This window comes from Diaporthe batatas (genome assembly GCF_019321695.1).
Source record: "Diaporthe batatas strain CRI 302-4 chromosome Unknown Contig00016, whole genome shotgun sequence".
Taxonomy (NCBI): Eukaryota; Fungi; Ascomycota; class Sordariomycetes; order Diaporthales; family Diaporthaceae; genus Diaporthe; species Diaporthe batatas.
In genome coordinates, this window is record NW_025408563.1 from 1,059,025 (window position 1) to 1,078,887 (window position 19,863).

At 55.5% G+C, this 19,863-nt stretch overlaps 6 protein-coding genes across 6 annotated transcripts; 5 read left to right on the forward strand and 1 right to left on the reverse strand.

The window, feature by feature from the left end:
* Window positions 1–1,129: 1,129 nt before the first annotated feature.
* On the forward strand, window positions 1,130–6,055 carry KVR01_011737 (uncharacterized protein; the record flags this gene model as incomplete). The annotated part of the gene is made up of 4 exons (XM_044792690.1): window positions 1,130–1,417; window positions 1,520–2,635; window positions 2,691–4,186; window positions 4,433–6,055. The coding sequence occupies exons 1-4, from the start codon at window positions 1,333–1,335 to the stop codon at window positions 6,053–6,055; spliced, it is 4,320 nt and encodes a 1,439-aa protein (XP_044639446.1). The 5' UTR covers window positions 1,130–1,332.
* A 407-nt stretch (window positions 6,056–6,462) lies between these two features.
* Window positions 6,463–9,727, forward strand: KVR01_011624 (uncharacterized protein). Its single transcript, XM_044788301.1, has 2 exons — window positions 6,463–6,800; window positions 6,880–9,727. Exons 1-2 carry the CDS (start codon window positions 6,776–6,778, stop codon window positions 7,875–7,877), a joined length of 1,023 nt encoding a protein of 340 aa, XP_044639333.1. The 5' UTR covers window positions 6,463–6,775; the 3' UTR covers window positions 7,878–9,727.
* KVR01_011766 (glutamate-5-semialdehyde dehydrogenase) lies at window positions 8,075–9,433 on the reverse strand (the record flags this gene model as incomplete). The annotated part of the gene is made up of 1 exon (XM_044782053.1): window positions 8,075–9,433. One exon carries the CDS (start codon window positions 9,431–9,433, stop codon window positions 8,075–8,077), a length of 1,359 nt encoding a protein of 452 aa, XP_044639475.1.
* A 216-nt stretch (window positions 9,728–9,943) lies between the features above and the next one.
* Window positions 9,944–13,260, forward strand: KVR01_011788 (uncharacterized protein). Its single transcript, XM_044782500.1, has 4 exons — window positions 9,944–11,706; window positions 11,806–11,908; window positions 11,970–12,184; window positions 12,260–13,260. The coding sequence occupies exons 1-4, from the start codon at window positions 11,196–11,198 to the stop codon at window positions 13,255–13,257; spliced, it is 1,827 nt and encodes a 608-aa protein (XP_044639497.1). The 5' UTR covers window positions 9,944–11,195; the 3' UTR covers window positions 13,258–13,260.
* Window positions 13,261–14,103: 843 nt separating this feature from the next.
* On the forward strand, window positions 14,104–16,869 carry KVR01_011690 (uncharacterized protein; the record flags this gene model as incomplete). The annotated part of the gene is made up of 4 exons (XM_044788431.1): window positions 14,104–14,870; window positions 15,097–15,782; window positions 15,847–15,885; window positions 16,240–16,869. The coding sequence occupies 4 exons, from the start codon at window positions 14,104–14,106 to the stop codon at window positions 16,680–16,682; spliced, it is 1,935 nt and encodes a 644-aa protein (XP_044639399.1). The 3' UTR covers window positions 16,683–16,869.
* A 305-nt stretch (window positions 16,870–17,174) lies between these two features.
* KVR01_011779 (uncharacterized protein) lies at window positions 17,175–19,651 on the forward strand (the record flags this gene model as incomplete). The annotated part of the gene is made up of 2 exons (XM_044788504.1): window positions 17,175–18,529; window positions 18,559–19,651. The coding sequence occupies 2 exons, from the start codon at window positions 17,175–17,177 to the stop codon at window positions 19,649–19,651; spliced, it is 2,448 nt and encodes an 815-aa protein (XP_044639488.1).
* Between the last annotated feature and the right edge of the window lie 212 nt (window positions 19,652–19,863).

Genomic DNA, 19,863 nt, shown 5'->3' on the forward strand with positions numbered 1-19,863 from the left:
TTCCCGAGGGCGTTGGAAGATGGGCCGCGACGTGACAGAATTAGTCTTTGGAATCGTGGTGGCTCTGAGGGGATGACGAAAAAATATTCGCGGAACATTCGTTGAGCAAAGCATGATAGTTCGAGATCAGCAGCGTACGGAGACAGGGACGGCACAATGGGCAACTGCAGTGAGCCACAAAGCCCCAAGGACGCCGTGCCAACACTTACGCGCTCGATCTTCTCACGCAGGCCCGATGAAGCAGCCTAGCGTGAAACCGAGGCGCAAAGCTTTCCCGCTGCGCCGCATACAGCTGTTGTGTCGCTTTGGTCGGGGTGCGAGAGGCCCTGAATCCAGAGCCATTGGACAGGTTGGTACTGTTGGGACGTAGCGGCGAACTCAGCGTTCCCGAGGTCATGTTGGGGCTACCCTAGGGTAACCATGGGAAGTCACGTGGCTGGCCATAGGATATAGCCCCTACTTCAAATGTTGCATTCTTATCAACAGCAATATACTACCTACGTACCTAGGAACCCAAGGAAATGATTCATTAAATAATGTAGCATTGTATATGTTGGCAATGCTTTGTTCAGTGGCTTTATGTAGTTGTCAGCCGAAGGGGCCTACATTTAGGTCCTTCGCCGAGGCACCCCTGCTAGCCCAAACAACTAACAACACAGCTTTTTACTCTCTCTCCCTCTCTCTCCCTCTCTCTCTCTTTCTCTCTCTCTCTCTCGCTCATGTGCGTGAAGAAATCCAACCGTCAATATACATGTAAAACAGTTCCTCGATGATCTGGCTGTCACAATCGCATTGATCATGGGCCTACGAAATTTGCAGTATGCCTTGCCAGAGCAGTGGATGCCAATATTGATGCACTGGCAGGCAGGAAACAGCGCGTCACGGAACATCGACCTGAACGAACCGATTGGTTGTCTTTGTAGGCCCGTGCCTCTGTACAGTTCATCTCGCAGGTTGATTTGCAGGCGAGATTCCCCTTTGGACCAGTGAACTGGAAGCTGACCTGTCGGGCACCTGGGCAAAGCCTTGACGCCAAGCCGTCATCCTTCAGGACAGATAAATGCCTTGCATGCCGCCCCGCTACAGAGCTGAAAGCCTGCTTATTAGGTTCTCACTGGTGTTTTCCCACTTGAGCAAATAGCCAAATCTCAGGGAATGCCCAGAGACGTACGTGTTTTGCTGGCACATTCCATTCTCCACACAGCACTTTTGCACAAGATTATCACCCAAGCTTCAAGTTGAGCACAAATATTCAACTCTTGTAATAGAGATATCTAAAGATTCGATAATCCATCACCGCGGAGCTCTGACACAGCGTTTCGACTTTCCACAATGGCGGCGCCCAAACGCAAGAGGGATTTCTCGGAGTTCCTCAACGAGTCGGGAGATCTAGCAGACACCTTATCTATACCTCAGGGTAAGCATGCCTTCTTCAAACATGAGATTCACGATCGATGGGCTCTCTAGATCTATTCTAATCACTCTCTTTCTCCGTGCTCCCTCTGACAATTGCTCAAAGCCCTTGACCTACTCTTCGACAAGATCCTTCATCAGCTGGCTACCAGCAGCCTCTTCAGCAATTCTGATCACGCACCAAACATATTTATCGTCTACGCACACGATAACGAGGAGCAAGGCGACGCCCATGATGCTTGTGTTCGAACGATGATATCGTGGTTGAAAAAGATCAATGCTCAGATCCTCTCAGATCAGTCGCCGATGCCTCTACATCGCCCTAGAATCGAAGGCACTGGCGCCGTCCACAACATTCTTCAGAACCAAATTTGTCTACTACCAGCTAAGGATAACGACACTGTAACACCGACAGCAACTAGCGTTGATAAGGTCATCGTGTGTGGCTCCGAGGTCCTCGAGCGGTACTACGGAATGCCGTCAGCCCTGGCTTTTATCAAAGATGTCGTCCAAATCTGCGTCGATGGCGCCGACCAGTCGAAAATCAGAGATCGCGTTGAGGCCGAATGTGGCAAACCCGGGTTTCATCACATTTTAACAGAGCTTGCATTCCTGGAATTCAGAGAATTCCATTCATCCAAAAAGCATAGCATGGTTCCTGTTATGCTAAGCCAAGTGGCAGACGTGGCCCCCATGCAATACTTGCCAATCTTTGATAGCACTGATGTCAAGCTGAAGCTCAAGTCCCCGGCGGCTAGTGATCTACACAAGCTGTTCTTCAAGCTACTGGTGCAGCTTTTTCCAACCGACGGAGATTTCATCGAGCCTTTTCAACAATGCTATGAGTCCACCAGCAAAAGGCTCAATCAAGAAGGCGAGCTAACTCGGGAATGTTTTAACAACATCGTGAACCGGAGCATTTCAGACGCATATCAGACATACTGGGCCCGCTTTTGCGTTGCCGTGAGAAACGGCAAGCTTCAAGCGTACACTGGCAAGCTCGGCCATGATGTGGCAGCCCTCAGACGGATACAGGACGTGCAGACAACACACAAGATACTGAAGTGGGTGTCCCCTGTTCCGGCCCTTGAGAGGCACGGAAAGTTCCACAATAAGGGGACGAATCGGTTGGAGGGCACCTGCAACTGGATCATCCAAGACAGAAAGTTCCTCCAATGGTACGAGTCTGAAGGCTCTGAGCTCCTTGTACTCTGTGGTAGTAGTAAGTGATACTTCGCTCACCTTAGTTGTAATTTTTCGCTCACACAACGCCGAAGTCGGGACAGGCAAAACTTATTGTACATCGCGCGTGATCGATTGGGTTCAAGAGGGCCTGTCAACAAACCAACACTCTGAAGGATTCGCTTACTTCTATTGCAACAAACAAGACAATGCATCAGATGATCCGTGCTGGATCTTGCGGAATATCATACGGCAATTAGCCGCGGGGCCATGGGCGAGAACGTCACCCGGTGAAATCAACACCGTCCACAAAGCCGTGTACCAACTGTGGGAGGCCGCTAATGGACCGGAGGGGATAATCTCAACTTTTTCCCAGTGGGAAGAATGTCTTGCGGCGCTGATCAACACATACCCAAGAACAACAATTGTACTGGATGCACTCGACGAGTGCGGAGAGGTCGAACAGAAGGCCTTGATCCAACTGTTAGTCAATCTTGCGTCTCCAAAATCAATGTGCAAGCCAGTCAAGATCTTTGTGTCAACAAGACCTGAGGTACTCCACAAGCAACATCTCGACAAGTATCCGGCGATCCAGATGGAGAAAAATCAACATGCGGACGACATAGCGCTTTTCGTGCGAACAAAAATCACAGATCATCATAGGTGGTCTAAAATGACCACGGAGCTCCAGAACAATATTGCGGACACTCTTCTCGAGAAAAGCGGAGATATGTTTCTTTTCGCCTCGCTCCAAATCCAGCAGTTGTTGCGTTGTGACACCGAGCCTGATCTACGGGAATGCCTTGCCGAGCTTCCAAAATCTCTGGAGGAGACTTACGAAGAGCTATATCGACAAGCGACGGCGCGAGGGACTGATCGGAAGAAACTTCTTGACCGAGCCCTTCGTTGGGTACTGTGCGCTGCGAGGCCCCTGACTACGGATGAGTTGTTATTTGCGATCTCTCAAGACTTCGAATCCCATAGTCTGGTTCCCACACGCTGGGACTTGGATGAAGAATGGTTGTCGAATCTGTGTCACGATTTCTTGAGCCTGGATTGCAGTCGCGACAAGGGCGGTATGTTTTCCGATGAAGAGCTTTCCGATGAAGAGCTTTCCGATGAAGAGCTTTCCGATGAAGAGCTTTCCGATGAAGAGCTTACCGATGAAGAGATTTCCAATGATCTGAAGGACGGTGCTTCCATGTGGCGGCTGGCGCATCAAGCAGTCGCAGAATTCCTGGAAAAAAGCGACTGGTGCAACCACGGCCGCGCGAACTATCAGGCTGGGGCAATTTGCCTAACGATAATGCTTGATACCTTCGGTGAAAGTCGATCTGACGAAAAATGTGGCACACGCGACAATTTTCGGAGTCTTGAGGGCCTTCAGTGTCCTTGTGGAGCACCGTTGGATGCGGAAGAATCAATTCACGATCAACTCACGGAGCCTCTAGCAGAGTATGCGAGTCATGCCTGGCCGATACATTTACGCGCACTGAAGTCTCACGAGGCCAACGGCTCCGATTGTCTTTCTCGAGCACTACAGAAGTTCTTGGGAGAATCAAGAGCAACGAGCCTAGCCTATGAAAAATGGGTAGAGCATACAGGTGACATCAATTGGCGTCAATACGTACCGTGGTCTATTTTCTCGACACGAAAGCTGCCCTCCCCCTCGCGTGGCAACATGAACATGAGCCGCATCAGCTTGGCATCTTACTTCGGGTTTTCCTTTCTTCTTGAACAGTGCTTGAGCTCTTCCAGTGTCGATCTGGAGACTCTGTATCGCGCAATTTGGTGGCAACCATGGCACTGGCCTTTCAGGTTTTCTTATTATGCCCAGCCGCTGTCGTGGTCGCTTACTGCACTAGCGTGTGCCCACAACGAGACAAAGATCCTTGAGCGTCTTTTGAAGAACGGAGCTGAACGAAACACTCATCTTCTTAGCACTACGAAAGATGACGAGGTGCCACCCATTATCGCCGCAGCGATAGACGACTCAAAGGAAGCAGCGGAAGTCGTGCTTAAGAGTGGCGCTGAAATTTGCTCAGCGTTCACGAGACACCACGGGCATGTTTTGCTTTTCGCAATCAAATCCAAGTCTTTGAAGGTCCTTCGACTGCTGCTGGATCATATTCGAAGTGCTACTTCTGACCAAGCCTGGACCGAGACAAACAGAGGTCTGTCTGAAGTCAGCATCTACGATTTCCAATCAGAAGACACGATCAGAGTGATGCTTGAAGCAGACGTGAAGGTAGATACGCCTCTAAAAGATGGGACTATATTGACGGCGGCTTTACATTACGGATGGAAAGACTTAGTTGTCCAGTTATTGGAACAGGGTGCAGATGTGAACATGCGATTTAAGGATTTGAGAACCGGCAGATCTGCCGTCTATGATGATGCCGTTGAAGCCTCCCTAAGCCACTTATCTGCTGCAAGGAGGGACCAACTCGATTCGTTTGTTTGTCTACTTATTGACAAGCCCCAGACGCGCGTCAGAGCCAGGCACGTAGGAGAAGTATGCACGTTCGACAGACACGAGTTGGTATTAAAGAAACTGCTTGAGCATGATCCGGCACCCGACCTCAACGAGACGTACACTCTGTACGGCGACACCACCTCTGCCTTGATCGAAGCTGTCATTTCGGGTAGTGAGAAAGACACTCAGCTGCTAATTGAGCATAACGCCGATGTGAACCTGCAGGTGGGAGGGTGCTACGGTGACGCTATTGGTGCTGCTTTCTGGACAATTCTGAACTGGAATTACAATACTCCATATCCGGCTGATTCAATTATCAAAGCGCTCGAACAAGCAGGTGCTAATCTCGACAACTTGACGGGCAAGCGCCTCAACATCGCGCTTGCTGCTGCTGCGCACGCCGGCCTGAATGACGCAGCTCAAGAATATCTCGAGCGCGGCGCAAATCCGAATGCAATTTTTGACCACGAATACACCACTGCACTCGGTGCAGCTGCAGCCTCGGTCCACCCCCGCGCACCGGACATTATTGGCATGCTTCTACAGCGCGGCGCTAATGCCAATATCTACTTCCCGACACCCAGCAACGGCTGGTCAATTTACAACAGACTTGCACTTGATTTTCCTCTACAGACAGTATTAAAAGGCGCACACGGGGATGAGGCCGAGATTGACTACATGAAACGCCTGGATACTTGCCTCCGTTCAGCCGAAATCCTCGTGTCAGAGGGCGCCATCTGGGACATTGACTTCGCACAATGGAGGGAATGTCTCGAAAAGAAAGCACCTGTGTTCTCCCGGCAGAACGTCAAGTCTCTGAATCAACTACAGCAGAAACTGATTGAAAATCGACAAACCTTCTTCCAGAGAGACCAGGAAGCAGTAAACAATGAAGATTGGGAGATCAAAGACGCCAAGCCTGACGAATATGATTGGAGAAGATCTATTCTGCGTGTGATGCACGAAATCTTGCGTGACAGCTGAATGGGAGAACGATATGAACTGGATATGTAGAAATTCAGGTGTCTATGATGCGGATTGTACTGGAAACCAAAAATTGATGTCAACTCTCAACTTTAGAACCGTGCTTTCTCCTCGACCTCCCGACGGGAGGTGGTTTTGTTCTTAATCGCCATATCTGAGGGCGTGTGCGGTCCAATCACGCAATGAGAAATGCTGATATGTACCCGAAATAGCAAGATCGATCAGAAGGTACTAGAAGGAAGAAGAAAAATGTGGGATGGCGAGCGACAGGTGTTTTCGCTCAATGTCCGTCGCCGGTGGTGTTGATCCGACGCGACCGGGGTGCCGAGGCTTTTCTGGTCGTGCCCCGTTCTCCGTTTGTCGACCGACCCCACCCTCTGGGTCAACCCGGGCCGTTCCGGAGGCATTTCTACCCCGACTGATGGCAGTTCTACACAGTAGCAAAACCCGCAGCAAGGCAATTAGTAAGCTCAGAGCGGAAGTCGTGATAACGTCATCTCAATGTCCTGTCCTTCAGGCCCCCAGGATCAATATAGACTACAAATTCAACGGTAACTTTTCCAATTCAGATCCCCTCACCAGCACCCATCTCGACGTCATTCCTCATCCTCGTTGAACGACACTCGACGAAGGCACCAAAGGTATCAACAGCCAACCTAAAACAGAAGCCAAGAGAACACCCAATTGATACCTCATTCAACTTATCGAAGGACAGCCAAGATGCCCGAGTACATGAAAGCAGTCGGTAAGTCAGGCCCTCACCCGCCCACATCCCATCCTCCAGAACCCCCCTCGCGAAGACCCCCAGCTCACACCCACCCCAGACATCAAGGGCGGCAAGGGCCCCATCGAAGCCCTCTACATCAACGACCAGGTCCCCAAGCCCACGCCGGCAGCGCACCAGGCCCTGGTGCGGATCAAGGCCTTCGGGCTGAACCGCATGGACCTGATCCAGCGGCAAGGGAACTACCCCCTCCCGCCACAGGCGGGCCCCATCATGGGCGTCGAGTTCTCAGGCACCATCGAGGCCCTGGGCTCCGAGGAGGCGCACCACTGCCGCGGCCTGAAGGTAGGCGACGAGGTTTTCGGCCTCGCGTACGGCGGCGCCTACGCCGAGTACATCGCGGCCAGCACCAAGATGCTGCTGCGCAAGCCCGCGGCCCTGTCGTGGGAGGCTGCGGCGGGGATCCCCGAGACGTTCATCACGGCGACGCAGGCGCTGCACTTTGTGGGCGGGTTCGAGGACCTGAGGGGCAAGTCGGTGCTGTGGCACGCGGGCGCGAGCGGCGTCAGCATCGCGGGGATCCAGCTGAGCATCCGGGCGGGCGCGAAGAACGTCTTCGCCACGGCCGGCAGCGCGGAGAAGTGCGAGTTCGTCGAGAAGGAGCTGGGGGCCACCAGGGCGTTCAACTACAAGGAGGACGACTGGTCCAAGGGCGTGCTGGAGGCCACGGGCGGGGCGGGCGTGGACCTGATCGTGGACTACATCGCGGGCGACTACGTGCAGAAGAACCTGGACTGCGCGGCGCGGGAGGCGCGGGTCGTGCAGCTGGCCTTCATGGGCGGCGCGCAGCTCAGGGACCTCAACGTGGCGCAGATACTGTACAAGCGCATCCGCTGGGAGGGCAGCACGCTGCGGGCGCGCGACGAGGAGTACCAGGGCCGGCTGCGGGACAGGCTCGAGCAGGACGTGCCGGCCATCGCCGGCGGCGAGCTCAAGGTCTTTGTCGACAAGGTCTACGGGATGGACGAGATCCAGGAGGCGCACCGGCTGATGGAGAGGAATGTCACGAGGGGCAAGATCATCTGCACTGTGCCTTGAGCGGGCAAGTTGGATATCGAGAGGTGTGGGTATATAGTACGTGGAATTGGAAATATCAAAAGTGTATTTCGTGATAATTGAGTCCCCTGCTGCCCCTCCCGGCAGCCCTATTCCTTTTCAGACTCGCAGGCACTTTTCTCCGACCCTGAACGCCATGTCTCAACCTATATCCCATGTGTATAACAACCAGCCCCCGCTTACAAAGCCATCTTCTCATGCAGGAAGCGCTTCTTGCCCTCGCCCTCGCCGTACACAGCCGACACGTGGCCGGTACCCCGGACCTTGTACTTGTAGATGGTCAGGCCCTCGAGCCCGACGGGGCCGCGGGCGTGGATCTTGTTGGTGCTGATGCCGACCTCGGTGCCGAAGCCATAGCGCATGCCGTCGGCCATGCGCGTCGACGCGTTCCAGTACACGCCCGCCGAGTCGACGGCCGTCATGAAGCGCTCGGCCTGCGCCGCGTCCGAGGTCAGGATGGCGTCCGTGTGGTGCGACCCGTGCGTGTTGATGTGCGCGACGGCCTCCTCCACCCCGGACACGGCCTTGACGGCCAGCACGAGTGCCAGGTGCTCCGTGTCGAAGTCGACGTCCCGCGCGTCCTCGACCTTGCCCCCCGCCGTGGCTGGTAGTAGTTTCTCCGCGGCGGCCTTGGTCCGGGCGTCGCAGCGCAGGGTGACGCCCTTGGCGAGGAGGGCCTCTGCGACGGCGGGGAAGACGGCGCCGTCCAGGGCGCCCTCGTCGACCAGGAGGGTCTCGAGGCTGTTGCACGCGGCCGGGTAGCTCGTCTTGGAGTCGACGGCGACGGCGGCGGCCATGGCGGGGTCGGCGGACCGGTCCAGGTAGGCGGCGCAGAGCCCGTCGGCGTGGCCCAGGACGGGGATCTTGGTGTTGTCCTTGACGTAGCGCACGAGGTCGTTGCCGCCGCGGGGGATGACCAGGTCGACGTAGGCATCAAGCGCGAGCAGCTGGGGGATGACGTCGCGGGTGGTGACGAGCTGGACGGCGGCGTCGGGCACGGCGACGTGCGCGGGGGCCAGGGCGGCGGAGATGGCGGTGGAGATGGCGACGAAGCTGTGGGTGCTCTCCTTGCCGCCCTTGAGGATGGCGGCGTTGCCGGACTTGATGGCCAGGCTGGCGATGTTGGCGATGACCTCGGGGCGGGCCTCGAAGATGATGAGCAGCACGCCGATGGGGCAGGTCAGGCGCTCGAGCACGAGGCCGTCGTCGAGGCGGGTGCGCAGGTCGACGACGCCGAGCGGGTCGCCGAGCCCGCGCACGTCCAGGATGCCCTTGAGCATGTCCTCCCACTTTCCCGCCTTGGCCAGGTCCAGCCGCGACACCAGGCTCGGCGACAGCTGCCCGTCGGCGGCGGCCTGGCGGGCGGCGTCCATGTCCCTGGCGTTGGCGGCCAGGATGGCGTCCTTGGAGGCCACCAGCGAGTCGTGGATGGCGGTCAGGGCATCGTTGCGGGCGCCGACGGGCAGCGTGGCGAGGAGGTGCGAGGCTGACTTTGCAGCCTGGGCGGCCTCGAGGGCACTCGAGTTTGTGAGAGACATAGTCCCTGCTGGTGATATGTGTGGCAAGCACACAGGCAGGGTATCAAGATATGGCAAGGCTGAAAATAACGATGGTCTGCCTCGTGGTTGTGGGGTGGTGGCTGTGGCTGCGATTGCGAGAGTCAAGTTTAGTCAAGTCATTCGGGTGAAGTCATTTTCATGTGTGACTCCACGATCGGAGTCGCTTCCCGATCGAGTTCTGGACGGCCATCATGCACTGCCAAATGCAGTCCAAAGCTGCAATGTTGGTTATTTGATTTGTTTATGGTATTGATCTGGTCAATCGAATGAAACATTATGTTTTCTTTATCCTGCAAGCTCTCACATAATTCATCATCACTTCTCGAGGGTGCACCTTCAGGAAACTGCCAGTTCCAGTTCCGGCAGGAGTGGCCGCTGCCCGGGCCGGCCGTTGCCGTCTGGTCCGTGCGTTGTTCGGCATCCAAGTTTATGGCGAGCGCCGAAACTGAATCTGTCAGCCGCCCAAGCAACCCTGGATGATCCCTACACGCCGACCATTGAGGGACACACGTTATCCAACGCTGCCACAAATACGACAAAATAGTTCAGCTAGGGCTGTGGCTAATAAATAGTATACAACAAAAGCCGCAACTACAACTGCAGACGTGACGGCACTGCGAAGCTGGAGATCAACAAATTGGCCCAGCAAATGCCACAGCAACAGCGCAGCACTCAATCTTCATGTCTTCGGGCGTTGCTCGCAGGGGTCAGCGAGCAAAATGGGTAGTCCACAACTGCCCTTGTCGGCCAGCAGACAGCCCTGGTGACCTCGGCACACTACTAGGAAAGGAAAGAGTCCGCCCTGCGGATCAAGACAGCGGCGGTCAAGTTGGTCAAAATACACTACATACTCCGTACTCCGTACACGACAACCCTTGGGCACACCCATTCTACACTAGGATGCCGTCATTGCCGATCGACTTCCAGCCTATGTCGCCATGCAAGTCCCGCACACAGCTAGTGATCTCTACCTGGTCTTGCCTCCTCCAGCGGCGTCCTAGTAGTTTCACTCAAGTCATATCTGGCATTTATTGGAGGTCGGCCTGGGCTACCCAGCACCCAACCGTCTCGAGTTGATGATGAAGGCCTGGACCGCCCAGCCGGAGTGGCACAAACCCCCCTTGGCCAGTCAGGCGCGATTCCGTCACCTCGAGGCGGGCCTGCTTACCCAAATATGCAGCATCCGACTCGGTCACCCCCGGCAGACAATACATCTTCACTGGACAGTCTTGCGTGGACGACATCGACGGGGGAAAAAAGTGGATAGGTATAAAACAGAGCCGGATCGCCCCTTTTTCTCTAGTAGCCTACCTACTTGGGAAACGCCCGAGTTTCTGGCCCTAGAGGGTGCCTCGCCTCTTATTTCCGGCTATCTACCGAATCCACATATCATCGATGCTAGGGCCTTTCAGATCCTGCAGCTACTACCTACTGCTGCTATTGTCCCGTCGTGGACTCCTCATCGCCACTTGTGACCACAAATCTTGCTGCTTGCACTCTCTTGTCCAGGCTAGACTACTCAACATACAACATCAGGACCCGATTTTGAGTGCTATTTTACCAATAGTATATATTACATTATCCCAATAACTTAGTTTTAGTGTGCACTTATTGAAATATTGTATCCCGCGCTCAGTTTCGAGGATTCATCCTGGGCTATTCGGATTCAGGTCCACCCCCCGGCGCCGGTCGCGGCCTCCAACTCATTACTAGTTATTAGCTTGAGCTTCCGGGCTTGGCCATGGCTACAGGCCCAGAAAAGAATGAGGGCGGTGCCGTAATTGCCAGCACTACTGACACGGAGAAGAAAACAAATACAACCGACAATGCACCATCACTAGGACATGACGACGACAGCGACACAGACTCGCAACACGACGCAGACAGCCACGTCGAGGTGGAGACCAAATCCCGCGAGGTATCCATCTACGAGGAGCGTGATAATGACGACGACGAGGAAGACGACCAGCACCGGGACCCAGCGCCCGAGGGGCCCGAGGGCCTCAACACGGGCATCCCGCCCGAGGACGGCCTGGGCGGGCTGAGCCGGCCCCACTCCTGGGCGTCGTCGGCGAGGTCGCGGCCCCTCGTGGTCGTCCCCCGGAAGGAGAGGAGGGGCCTCTTTGCCCAGCTCGCCCTGATCCCCGAGGTGGAGCGCCCGTATGACTACACGCGCAAGACCAAGTGGATGGTCACCTTTATCGTGGCCGCGGCCGCCTGCACGGCCCCGCTCGGGTCCAGCATCCTCTACCGTACGTCTTCAATGTTGTCACACCGGCCTCCGTCAGACGGGGGCCGGAGAACCCGCCGGCTCTGCTCCACTTCCATGGTTGCTGACTGCGTATTAACAGCCGCCCTGGCGGAGATGGCCGAGTACTTCCACACGACGGAAACCATCATCAACCTGAGCGTGGCGTTTTACATGCTCGCCATGTCAATCTTCCCACTGTGGTGGTGGGTCCCCGCAATTCATCCACGGACCCTCGTGTGACCGGCCGTCTCACCAGTCTTCTAGGTCATCGTTCTCCGAGACACTGGGCCGGAGGACAATCTACGTCGTCTCCTTCAGCCTGACGGTCGTCTTCAGCGTCCTCACCGCCATCAGCAGCACAACCGCCATGCTGATCGTCTCCCGGGTCCTCGCCGGCGGCGCCGCGGCCTCGGTCCAGGCCGTCGGCGCGGGCACCATCGCCGACCTGTGGGAGCCCTTTGAGCGGGGCCGGGCCATGGGTGAGTGAGCAACAAGATCAGCACTGCGTGTGACAACGCTGGAACACTTTCTGATATCTTTTTCCAAAACCTCAGGCATATTCTACCTCGGCCCCCTCGCCGGCCCCCTCCTCGCGCCCATCATCGGGGGCGCCCTCGCCCAGGCCTTCGGCTGGCAGAGCACAATGTGGTTCCTGACCTGCTTCGGCGGCCTGAACCTCCTCAGCATCGTCTTCCTCCTGCCCGAGACGCTGGCGCGCAGGAGGCCAGCAGCAGCAGCAGCAGCAACCAACCCGGACAGCAGCAGCAACCTCGACCGCACGCCGACCCGCCGTTCCGCCGCCCAAAAGACGCGGCGCGCCGCCGCCCTCCTCCGCAGGGCCCTCGTCGACCCGCTCACGTGCATCGTCTACCTGCGCTTCCCGCCCGTGGCGCTGACGGTGGGCCTGGCGGCGATAACCTTCGGCGCGCTCTTCGTGCTCAACATCACGATCCAGGGGACCTTCTCGCGCGCGCCCTACGGCTTCTCCACCATCGTCGTGGGGCTCATGTACACCCCTTCCTCGCTGGGCTACTTCATCTCGTCGCTCTTCGGCGGGCGCTGGGTCGACAGCATCATGGTGCGCGAGGCGAAGAAGGCGGGGCGGTACGACGCCCGCGGGAGGCTGGTCTTCCTGCCCGAGGACCGCCTGCGCGAGAACGCGTGGCTCGCCGCCAGCATGTACCCGGCCGCGATGCTGTGGTTCGGGTGGTGTGCGGATAAGGGAGTGTTCTGGGTCGCGCCCATGGCCGCCAACTTCTTCTTCGGGTTCGCGACCATGCTTGTCTTTGGGGCGTCGGCCACCATGCTCACCGAGTTCATGCCTGGGCGGAGCTCGAGCGGCATCGCGCTCAACAACTTTATCCGGAATATCTTTAGCTGTGTGGGTGTGATTGTCACGGAGCCGCTCATCGGCGCTATCGGTGTGGGTTGGTTATGTACCATGGTGGCATTGCTGTCGTGGGTTACGTGTAATCTGTTTATATGGCTTTTGTTGAGAAATGGCCCCAAGTGGAGGAAGTATATGGATGAGAAGATTGGCGATTTGAGATGAGGGATATCTCTCTAGATATAGAGCTGTGGCTGTTGAGTAGTCAGACAATCCTGTCTAATGGCAGAATGACACATTTCTAGTAACATTGAAACTTTCTGCAGATAAGCTTTGCTTAATTGTCTATCTATGTGGCTACAGGTGAATTATAAATCACCTGAGCCATGACATTGTCTAGCGTCTTGTGGGATCACTGATAGAATTGAAAGGTAAGAGGTAATTAAGATGTATTAGAGGATGTCGTAGCCTCCACTATGGTTTTTTAAAAAGGATCAGGGTTATATGTGCCTGTGTTACCAAGACATGCCAATCCAGTACTAGTATTACTCGTGGTCACAACATAGATCTGGCAAGACTTCAACGGTAGGTAGTACTTGGCTGATGCAGTGCACAGCCTGTGGTTCCTCGGGTGGAGCTGGACCCTGAAACTTAAAAAGAGCCGATGAAGTCACCGTTCCCGGTCGCTCGTCTGGGGTAATGCAGCCCGGGGATGAGGATGACCATGCGGGGAAGTGGCATCCAGCCCTCCATTCGCCCTTGCAGAACGGCAACCTCGGTGCATGCGGACATATATCGGCAGTATATCTTGCAGATTGCCCCCCGAAGCATAATTGAGCCTCAGACCTGCTCTATCTCACCGTCCGGGAGATAGATTTATATAGATCAACTCAGGTCTTTGTGTAAATCACAGGTGTGTCTGGTGCCTCACTTAGACGCGATCGTAGGCCTCACAAACCCGGACAGCTAAACCTATTTAATACCCACCAACACACTCTTCTCATCCTCAATCTCACCCTCATTCTCACCCAATCCACCAGCCCATAACCCTCTCATACCCCCCAACCCACAATGTCTCACCCACAAGACCAACTCCACGCCTCATCCCTCTCGGACCCAGAGTCCTTCTGGGCCGAGCAGGCCTCGCACCTGCACTGGCACAAGAAGCCCTCCACGGTCCTGCGCAGGTACACCAAGGCCCTGCCCAAGTCGCACAAGGCCCACGACCACTGGGAGTGGTTCCCCGACGGCGAGATCTCGACCTGCTACAACTGCGTCGACCGCCACGTCGCCGCCGGCCACGGCGACGAGCCCGCCATCCTGTACGACAGCCCCGTGGCGGGCCGGGGGGGCACCAAGCAGCGCATCAGCTACGCGGAGCTGCTGGCCGACGTGGCCGCGCTGGCCGCCGTCCTGCGGGCCGAGGGCGTGCGGAGGGGCGACACCGTCCTCGTCTACATGCCCATGATCCCCGCCGCGCTGGCCGGGCTGCTGGCCGTCTCGCGGCTCGGCGCCATCCACGCCGTCGTGTTTGGCGGCTTCGCACCCGCCGCGCTGGCGCAGCGCATCGACGCGTCGCGGCCGAGGGCCATCCTGACCGCGTCCTGCGGCATCGACGGGAACAAGCCGCCGATCCCGTACCGGGACTACATCGTCGAGGCGGAGAGGCTGGCGGCGTGGAAGACGCCCAGGACGATCGTCTGGCAGCGCGAGCAGCTGGCTTGGCACCCGCTTGTCCGGGAGAAGGGGGAAAGGAACTGGAACCGGCTTGTGAGGAGCGCGAAGATGAGGGGGCAGAGGGTTGACGAGTGCGTCCCTGTGAAGGGGAGCGATGGGGTGTATGTGATTTACACCAGCGGCACGACTGGGCTGCCGAAGGGTGTGGTGAGAGATGCCGCGGGCCATGCGGTCGGCTTGAGCCTGTCCATGAGGCAGATGTTCGGTATTCAGGGGCCAGGTGATGTTGTAAGTATCTTGACTGAATGCCGCAATACTTGTGGGCTGACTGATAATGCCTGAACAGATGGCGTGCTTCAGCGATATTGGCTGGGTCGTATCTCACAGCTATACACTTTACGGTCCTCTACTCGTCGGGGCCGCCACGGTCCTATACGAGGGCAAGCCAGTTGGCACCCCTGACCCTAGTTCATTCTGGCGAATGCTCGAGGAGTACAAAGTCAATGCCATGTTTACGGCGCCCACCGCGCTTCGCGCCATACGCAAGGATGACCCGGAGAACAAACATATCACCAAAATCGGTGAGAGAGGAGGGTTGAGATCCCTCAGGGCGATGTTCCTCGCAGGAGAGCGATCCGAACCAGCCATCATCACCATGTATCAGAAGCTGCTGGGCAAGTATGGCGACGATAAGTTGGGTGGTGCGAAGGTCATCGATAACTGGTGGTCTTCTGAGTCTGGCTCGCCCATGACAGGGATTTCAATGACTCCTCATGTTGTCAACAAGCTTGAGGCAAAAGAGCCACTGGCTATCAAGCCTGGTAGTGCTGGAAAGCCGATGCCCGGGTTTGACGTGCGAGTGGTGGACGATGAAGGTAATGAGCTGGGGAAGGGCAAGATGGGCAATATTGTTCTCAAGACTCCCCTGGCCCCGACTGCGTTCAGGACACTGTGGGAGGATGAGGAGCGGTTTTATGGCGGATATTTAAAGAGGTTCAACGGGAAGTGGCTGGACACTGGTGATGCTGGTATTGTGGACCAAGATGGTTACATCCATATTATGGCCAGGTCTGGTGAGTTAATTGTCCAGACTCCCTTATGCTGTGGTGACTTCCATCTAAGCAAACCTTTCTCCAGACGACATCATCAACGTGGCTGCCCATCGCTTAAGCACTGGTAAGTTCCTATCTGAGCCTGCCTCTTCATCTATTGGCCCTGTTTCCCTCTCATCATTCCTCTCACTACCTTCCCTTCTACCACTGCCATCCAGTGTCTTGCCCTACAGTCTCTTGTGTCCCAGACTCCTATCTCCCTACCTCTTACCTTCTCATCTCTTGGCTTTCGGTCTCTTGTCTCCCATCTCTTACCCCCAGTCTTCCCTTTCTCAGCCTCCTCTCCCACTTATTGCCTCCTCGCCTTCCCCCAAGAGCTTCTCTCTCCGACATCTTCTCTGCCGGCCGTTCCTCTCTCAATCTCTTCTCTCCCTCACCAACAACTCCCTGCTTCATCTTGGCTCACAACTACCTTCAGGCACGCTGGAGCAAGCGATCACTTCCCATCCCCAAGTGACCGAGGCATGCGTAGTTGGTATCCCCGACTCCATGAAAGGCCAGCTACCGTTTGCCTTCGTCCTCAGCTCATCATCCAGCACTCTCGACGACAACCAGCTGCTTTCTGAGATACAAAAGCTCGTCCGCACCCAAGTAGGCCCCATCGCCTCACTTGGTGGCATGATCAGGACCACTTCGGCTGCAAAACCCATCATCCCCAAGACGAGGTCAGGCAAGACCCTACGGAGGGTTCTGCGTGAGCTGCTCGAGAACGCCGTCCACGGCGAGTTTGACAAGAACGTCAACGTGCCCAGTACCGTTGAGGACGCTGGTGTTGTTGACGCGGCCAAGGGCGCTATCCGGCAGTACTTTGAGGAGAAAGGCGAGGCGCATCGCGCTATTGAGGGGCGGCCGAAGCTCTGAAGTTTTGAATTGGTTTTCACATCTCTTGCCTTCTCAACGCCAAGGTTCCCTCGGCTTTGCGGTATCTTGCGTTTGCAACTGCCAAACTTTGCCAACCTCTACCAGTATCACAGTTCATGACACTCTCGCATCTCAGGCGCCACTCAGCTTGACCTGTGCCTACTCATCACCGAAGTCTCCATTCTCGACACCTTCTGAAGCAATCAAGCAGCTGCCATTGGAATCTATGTCACCACCCGAAGCCTTTTGAGTACTTACTCAACACTGAGCTATTGCGAAAGCCTCCGATTTCGTTTGCTCAAGTGCTCTGTACCACACTCATACTTTTTTCCCCCGTGCCAACTTTTACAGTTAGCATCTGCGTTTGCCTTCAGAACCGCGACAAAGGTTCCCCTTCTTTGCCTCATCTGGGGAGCCTCTAAGCACAGCAGCCCGAAGTTGTCCTCCTGCTTGCAAAGGGTACTCGCTACTTTATGACACACCAGATCACAGATGGACGCATCACCTCAGTCACCACCTGCACGAGCGAAGGCTCAAACACCGCAGCTGGAACGAATTCTCAATACCGAACGTGACAAGCTTCTCACTGTTGTTCGAGAGCATGAAACGAAAATCGACTCTTTGAAAAGATCCTTCAAAGAAAGCCAACAGGCTCTCATCGACAACGTCGAAGATGCCTTGAATAAGTCATACCAGAACAGAGATGAGATCGAACGTAGACTACAAGAAGAGCAACAGCGTGTGGCCGATTTGACTAAAAAGCTTGACGAGACCAAGAACAACGAAGTGACGACCATGCTCGCTTTTGAGAAGCGCAATCATGGATTGACCAAGATTGATCTTTGCCAGTCAAAGAGCCAGCTAGCAGAGTCGTTGCGTCGTGTTGTGGACCTTGTTGGGAACTTGAATGCCACGGAACGGGATAACAGTGGCCTTCGGCGAAAATGCAACAGGCTTTCTACTACAATTGAGGCTATCAACGAGAGCAAGGCCCTTGTTGAAGGTGAGCTCGAGCTGAGCAGGAGCGAATCCGCAGACATCCAACAACGCTTGAAGACTGCTGAGCAACGAAATATGCGTCTTGAGGCTGATCTTAAAGTCGCTACAGAGCGATACTCGGGTGCTGAGGTGGAGTTGAGAACTTTCAAGTCTCTGTTCAACCGTATCAACGACGACATGAGTTCTTTGGCCCCTTCCTCTGCACAGCAGCCAACCGTGACCCAATCGAAGTCCTCCACCCCTGTCCCTGGTGAACAGGGCAGTGCGGAGCACAGAGCGTCTAGATTACGAACGGATGACTCCGTCGCCCGTCCTCAGCACTCTGACCATCAAGCCAGTAGCAGCGCTACGAGAAACAAGCTGATCGTTAGGCTGCGCTGTAACAGCATTTTGGACGAGGTCATGGACACGACGCAGAACTGGGGCTCCAACCAATATTTTCTGAATGCTATGGACCCGCTTACCCTCGCAAGTCGTGATGCCAAGGTCGGGCCAATGAACCTCGGCACCATGAAAGAGAAGCTTGCCGAGGGGGCTTATAATTCGTTCACTTCTTTCAAGGCAGATTTCGACTCCATGATTGCCGATGCCAAGAGGCTGAACACCCCTCAAAATGCCGTCCGCATTGCAGCTGAGCAATTGTCGGAGATATTTGACCGGGCGTTCTCTTCCCAGCCCGTATCTCACGGACCCCCGGAACATGCGGGACCGGCTGAAGGAGCAAGCGGCAATAAGCGAAAGGCCGGAACTGATACTCTGGCCTCCGAGGATGTGCATGCCCAGAAGCGACGTTCACTCCCTCCTCCCAAGCATGCCGTCAACCGTGCCACCCTGCGAGACCCGGCCCAGTACGCATCGTCCTACCTACCTTACTTAGCGCTGCCCAGTCCAAGGACATCTCCAATGGCACCAAACAGACTGACGCGCAGCCTGTGAAACGCAAATTGTGGACCGGTGCGCGTATACATATGGACGCAACCCTATCGACCGTGGCTCAGCTTGTCAGTGTAACCAAGACGCCGGACACCGTGACGGGACATTGGAAATCATTGGTGCCCGATGAGTATTGGGTTACAAGTCATGCTGTGAAAGACCCCATAAGCGACAAAATGACATTCCTCATACACTGCGATGGCATCAACTCTTTAGATGTAATTATACTCAGGCTGATGCCCACGGCTGAAACGGACAAGCCCGAATTCGATCGAGTCTTCAACCACTTCCTCCAGAGGGAACGCTTCGCTAACGTCAGTCATGCTCAGACTCCAAATGTCGTTTCAATTTACCTCATACCAGCATCAAAGGCAGATGGGTACCCCTACTTCTTCCCAACGCTGGATGCAGATCTTCTTCCACCCAACCGGACCGAGGATGTGCTTTTCATGGTGATCATCTTTCGCGTAGCATCCGACCGGCAGATCGAAATCCGAGATGCATGGGATGAGCGAATGAAGGCTGTCAGTTACCATCACCGTGGTGGTCTTGCCTCCATGCGCAGCATTCTCGTGCGAAACCACCTCACCGCCTTTAGGAGGGTGCTCTCGAGTGCCGAGAGCCGCCTAGTCGGACTCAGTAACCTGCCCCTATCCAATGAAATACCGCCACCCGAGCTACAAGTTCATGGTCAAGATATCCTCCGACTTTCTTACCTAGCATGCGACCAAGATTCACTGCCCATGGTCAATGGTGTCGGAGTACCGGAATGGGTCTTTGTTCTCGGCCGATTGTGTTGTGTGGCGGAGTGCCATGGGCTCGTTGTAGTCGATTTGCAAGACCGGGCCCGGTCTCTTTGGCTGCTTCGCTCCTTTCTTGGCTCCCCTTCGAAGCGGACTATCACACTGTTGTCAAACTGGTTCCCCCGTTCCTTTGACGAGTGGGACAGGCTTCTTTGTGGCGGGCTTCCCCCAGAATCATTCAGAATATGCCTCAAAAACACAGGACTGAAGGTGGAGCGCTGCAAATTTCGCTGAGCGATGCTTGCAGTTGTGATTCTCATCGACCGCAGGATAGAGGACCAATCGGGAGAAGGGAGTCACTGCGAGCATGAAGCGACCGCATCGCGGCTGATTCTTGCTCAAGGGAGAGGGCTCAGCCCTTATACAAGCGGTTGAGAATGCAGTAGAAGCTTCGATGATTTCTGAATTTACAACAATTTTGGTACTCACCGTTACTCCCATGTGAC